The sequence below is a fragment of the Rhinolophus hipposideros genome (assembly GCF_964194185.1).
Source record: "Rhinolophus hipposideros genome assembly, chromosome: 9".
Lineage (NCBI taxonomy): Eukaryota > Metazoa > Chordata > Mammalia > Chiroptera > Rhinolophidae > Rhinolophus > Rhinolophus hipposideros.
This window is the reverse complement of record NC_138055.1, coordinates 50241751-50247767: the sequence shown is the minus strand read 5'-3', so window position 1 is coordinate 50247767 and position 6017 is coordinate 50241751. Positions and strand designations below refer to the sequence as shown.

General features: G+C 41.4%; 1 protein-coding gene across 1 annotated transcript; it reads right to left on the bottom strand.

Annotated features, from left to right (window-relative positions):
* Positions 1-544: 544 nt before the first annotated feature.
* LOC308501877 (olfactory receptor 5BS1-like) lies at positions 545-2761 on the bottom strand (the record flags this gene model as incomplete). Its single annotated transcript, XM_081058961.1, has 2 exons — positions 545-707; positions 1989-2761. 2 exons carry the CDS (start codon positions 2759-2761, stop codon positions 545-547), a joined length of 936 nt encoding a protein of 311 aa, XP_080915087.1.
* Between the last annotated feature and the right edge of the window lie 3256 nt (positions 2762-6017).

Sequence of the window (6017 nt, the reverse complement as noted above, 5' to 3'; positions counted from 1 at the left end):
GTTATTTGCTAGGCTTTACTTCAGATGTTACTTGTTAAAAACAAAGACAGGAGGAGACACAGTTATTTTATTTCTCTCTAAATTATTATGGAGCTGTAGATCTTGCCAGGAATTTTTTCGAATGGGAACAACGGGGAAGTTGGGTCTCATAGTACCAAGATGGGACTCTCCCAGAATGCAGTATGATATTTTCTAGTGGTTGAAGAGGTTGATTTACACTTTGTGCATGGCATGGAAAAAAGTAAAAGAGAGCAGGAGAGGCAGGAAGGGGTAGGGTAGAAAGGACAAGAAATGAAACAGCTGTGCTATAGAAATGGCCAGTGAAGCTATGAGGAGTCTCCTATGTGATGACTAGGTCCCTGTGGGTGACTGTCATCTGGAAGTTTCCCCATCTTGCTTGACTGGAGAAGGGCACTGGGGTCAGACGAAGTAAGACTTCTGTTTTGGAAAAGAATGAGTGCTGAGATAACTGAGTGGTGACAGCTCTTTCTACCTCCTCTTCTTTCCCATAACTTTCCCTCCTGGTGAGGTGGTGGAGCCTGGGTTAGAAGGTAAGCCTGGACTTCCTGGTCAGCATCCTCCTCAGAGCTGCCTTCACTTCCTGATTCTTTAGACTGTAGATGAAGGGGTTTAACAGTGGGGTCACCACACTGTACTGCATGGAGAGCACTTGCTCCAGGGCTGAGTCAGATAACGGAGTCATGTACCTGCAAGGGAATTGCACAAAGGAATAAAATGAGCTCAGGACAATGGCCACGATAGTGTTGGCGGCCATGGTCCATCCCATCCCAGAGACTCTGCAAAGAGTTATTGTCATTCTTCATCATCTAATTTATCTCACCTAACATTTCTGTGAGGTAGATAGGAGAAATATTATTGTCCCCTTATGGCATACAAGGAAACTAAGACAGAAGGAGATGAGGAGGTTTGTTCACAGGCTCAGGTGAGCTCTTCTAGACCATTTCTTATCATCCTTTCCCACCCCTGACTTCTCTCCAAGTCACAAGCAGGTAAGAAAAGTATGGAACAATTTGTGCAAATGCATCTCCATTTTACTAATAGAGAGGACAGACCGTTAATTATTGTGTCTCTTAGTAAGTGAGGACTCATCAGCTAGAGTTGTTTATGCTTGAGATAAGCATGGTAGGAGAGAGCATGAGGTTTGAAGTCAGTGAGACTTGGTTTAAATTATGGCTCCATTACTAGCTTGTTCTGAGACCTTCGAGAAATTGCCTGAAACTCCCAAAACTCAGATTCCTTACCTAAAAATGGGGTTAATATTTTTCTTGTTGTGTGATATATACTAAAATTGATCACGTAAAGCAGCTGGTGTCTAGTAGGTGCCTACTGTGTTTCCCTGAAAATAAGACCTAGCCGGACCATCAGCTCTAATGTGCCTTTTGGAGAAAAAGTTAATAGAAGAGCCAGTATAATATAATATAATATAATATAATATAATATAATATAGTATAATATAATATAACCGGGTCTTATATTATTTTTGCTTTAAAAGGCGCATTAGAGCTGATGGTCAAGCTAGGACTTATTTTCGGGGAAACATGGTAATCAATAGTTATAACAAATAGGCTTTGGAGACATCATCTTCCAGCAGGAAAGAAAGATGGTATCTGTTTCAAGGATGATATATTTTATTTATTTTTGTCTTACACTGAATAAAACTCTACCAAAGCCTCCATGATTTCCTTTTGAGAACTCCCAAATCATAGCGTAATGAAAGTAGGAAAATCTTTAGTCCCTGTATAGTCTCATTTTTCAGAGTACTGATAGACCATTGAGGCCCCAGAAGGAAAATGGATTTTTCATAATTGACACAGCTAGTCCACAGCAGAGCCGTAACTAGAACCTAGACCTTCTGAATCCCAGTATGATTATTTCCCTGCTACTTTACAATGCTTTGTTCTACAGACCAAGGCCACTTTAGGGTGATGGATATCCTATCTTTACATTCAGGAGTATATACGACATACCTGCAAACTCCTGAAACATAAAAGATGGTGACCACAAGAAAATGAGAAGAGCAGGTGGAGAAGATCTTGCTCCGACCCGTGGCAGACTTGATCCTCAGGGCTGTCATGATGATACGGGTGTAGGAACACAGCAATAGGAAAAAGGTGCCAAGGCCCAGGACCACCATGGTGGTCAGGATAGAGACAGTGCTAACATAGGGGTCAGAACAGGTCAACAGGAGCACTGGGGGAAGCTCACAGGAGACACTGCGGATGAGGTTGGGGCCACAGAAGTGCTGCTGCGCCAGGAGGAGGGTGTTAACTAGGCTAGTCCCTATTCCTATGGCCCAGGATGCTCCCACCAGGCCAGTACATACCTTCCTGTCCATAGCCACCATGTACAATAGCGGGTGGCACACAGCCTGGAACCGGTCATAGGCCATGACTGAAAGGAGGCAAGCTTCAGTGGCTCCAGAAAATAGGACCAAGGAGATCTGGGTGAAACACTGAAAGAAGGAGATAGTCTTCCACTTGGAAAGAAGGTTCTCTAGCAGATTAGGCACAATGATGGAGGAATAGAAAGCATCCAGGAAGGAGAGGTGACTCAGGAAGAAGTACATGGGGGTGTGGAGGTGGGAATCCGCTCTGATCACCAGCAGCATCAACAGGTTCCCTATGAGAGTCAGGAGGTAAATCACCAGGAACAGCACAAAGAGTACTACCTGGATCTGAGGGTTGTTGGATAGTCTTAGGAGAACAAACTCAGTGACTGTGGTTATGTTGCCAATTTCCATGGACCGTTTAAGTTTTCCTTCAGAGGGCCAAGAACAGAAATGAATGCTCAAATGGGTTATCAGTCTCAGAACATGCCTGGGGATGAGGCATTGTGAGCAGAGCTTCATGGCGGACCCAGGACAGAGTACGTGGCAGAGGCAACCCTGGCATGTCAGGTCTCATCAGCCCTTCCCTGCTCAGGCCAGTAACCTATTGGCCACGGTGGAGAGGTGGGAAGGAGGAGGGTAGTGAATTAGACCTAGAAAGGAAAGAGAAGAGAACAGAGATTATTCAGACTAGAGAAGGAAGGAAGAGACTTGGGAACAGATACCAGAGCACAGAACAGTGCTGTTCTACAGTTTCAAAAGGAACTGAGTTCAAACCATAGCAGGGCTGATGGCATAGTGAGTAAGCAATAACATTTTGGCGACTATCTGGCTGCCAAACCATGATGAATGTCTGAATGACTGATAAGAGTGTTATAATACCTAATGATGGTGTAAGACCTTTCTCTGTCACTGTAAGTTCGCGAGTAAAAAAAAAAAAGAAAGAAAAGTCTTATTAAAAAAATAGATTCGGAAAACTCTGTGTTTTCTAAAGTTCATTCTAGCTTACAAATTCTAAAGATGGGAGGATGATCTTCTGGTATCTTTGGCAATAAGTAGAAACTCCTTTTCCTCTTCTGTGTCAACCCAAGCAGAAGTGACACACAGGGTGCTGGTTTCATGGAAGCCAGGCAGGAGGAAGTCCTCAAAATAGAAGTGAGGGCTGTTCACATGAGTTACTCTAAGGCTTTCCCCTTCAGGGGTTTCTGTGAATCTATAATGTCCACTATTTATTTGCACTGTAATCTCAGGACAATATGAGAGTTCATGAAGACTGGGCCATTCTCTGAGTTGGTACCAGGAGATCTGGAAAAAACCAAGTCAAGCTCGAACCATCTTCTGTACATCACAGGGATGATAAACGAAAAAAAAAGGAGAGATAAAAGATGAAAGAACACCCAGAATACGTAGTAAAATGGACAGTTATAAGGTTCAGTTTAAGCCAGAAGAAGGTGTAGTGGTCACCCCTCCCTCCTTAATAGGTAACTCAGGAAGATGATAAATGAGGATATGATTTCTATCCATGGCTTGTACACTCGCAGGTTCCCAGAATGGATAGTTTTAGAAGAAGATGGATTTGAATGAGAAAGAGATTTGCCTTCACCTGGGCTCTCTAGGCCAAAAAGAGATCTCAGTGGAGCATGCCTGAATGGCATCCATTCCAGCACAGATATGGCTACAATTCTGTGGGCTTCCCTCAACTTTGTCCTTCCTTTAGAAGAGGCAGGGGTGGAACTTCTGAGCAAGGAAATAGTCCTATAGTTTTTCTGTCCAAATGGAAGCCTTCTTGGCTCTGCCTCCCAAAAACAATGGCCAGAGGGACCTGATTTCAGCTAGACATTGGAGAGTGAGGAAGGTCTCTAGAGAGGCCCTTAAGCAGAAAGCCTGCTCTGAATCTGAATGAATTCTCCAGGGCCAACTATTTCTCCTATGTGTTACTCTTGTTTCAGGGGCTTGCATCATACAAGAGGGACTGCAGGGTGGCCAATAATGCTACATCCTTATGCTACACCCTACATCCCCATGACTACTGTGTAACAACCAATGTGTACGTCTTCATCCCTTCCCTTTTCACCCACCCCTAAACCCTTCCCATCTGGCAACCATCAAAATGTTCTCTGTATCTATGAGTTTGTTTTTGTTTTGTTTGTTTATTTTGTTCTTTAGATTTATATGACATTTGTGAAATTATATGACATTTGTCTTTCACTGTCTGACTTATTGCACTCAGCACAGTACCCTCTAGGTTCATTCATGTTGTCACAGAGGGCAAGATTTCCTTCTTTTTTATGGCTGAGTAATATTTCTAAAGATAAAAATGTAGAGTTCTAAGGTTTCCTAGTTCTAAAGCTTGGAATTCCCTCCCTCCCTCTTTCTCTCTGTCCTCCTCCTTCCCATTTTCTTATGTTTTAAATTTATATTTATGATTATAAAAATAAGGTAATAATAAGAGACAGAAAATGAAAAAAGATATTGAAAATACTTTAAAACTGAAAAGATGTTTTAATGATAAAAAATAAAAATGTATCATGTCAACCAAAATCAATTCTTTCATTTATTATGATTCAAATAAAATCTAAAATAGATTAAAAACTTTAAAACAAAAAATTTTAAATTAAATTTATTGGGATGACATTGGTTAGTAGAATTATATATTTCAAGTGTATAATTCTATAATATATTACCTATATATTGCATTGTGTGTTCACCACCCAGAATCAGTTCTCCTTCCATCACCATATATTTGATCCCCTTTTCCTTCTTCTACCATCTCCCTCCTGCCTTATCCTCTGGTAACCACTAAACTGTCGTCTGTGTCTATGAGTTTTTGTTTCATTTGTCTTGTTTCTTTGTTGCTTTCAGTTTTATATCCCACATATGAGTGAAGTCATATGGATCTTGACTTTCTCTGTCTGACTTATTTCACTTAGCATAAGAATCTCAAGATCCATCAATGTTGTCCCACATGGCAGTATTTCATCTTTTCTCAGGGCCAAACAATAATCCGTTGCATGTCTGAGGAGTGATCAAATAATCTGGTGAATGTTTAAATAAAAAAAATTATTACAGTAAAAGACACAGTGCCATTAATCCCCCTGAAAATACTCCCCCTCACTTCAAACACACTTATCTCATCGTTCTTGCCACTTTCTGAAGCAGTTCCCGGAAATCTTATTTCATCAGTATCTTTTGTTGCGCTGTCGTGGCTGCCTCAATGTCCTGAATCCATTCAAAACATTTACCTTTCATAGTCATTTTGATTTTGGGGAAGAGCCAGAAGTTGGACGATGCCAGATCTGGTAAATAAGGTGGATGAGGACACACTGTAATGTTTTTATTTGACAGAAATTGCCGTACCAGAAGCGATGTGTGACACAGAGCGTTGTCATGATGGAGGATGAAACTGTTTGCCCATTTCATGTTAATGCATTGTTCATGATACATGACTTACCACACACTTTAAAACACTCCTTCTCTCAATCGAAACTCACACCCGACTGACTGCACCGAACAAACTGAAACTTGTTACACACTGTTACTAAGGTTCAATGCTTCCCATATTGAAGATCCCTGCCTTTCCGTTGGATGGCACTCAGCAGCAGCATTCACCATATTTTTTACCACACCTTACAACTTCTTAAATTCTGTATGTCCAATAGTCTTATCCTAT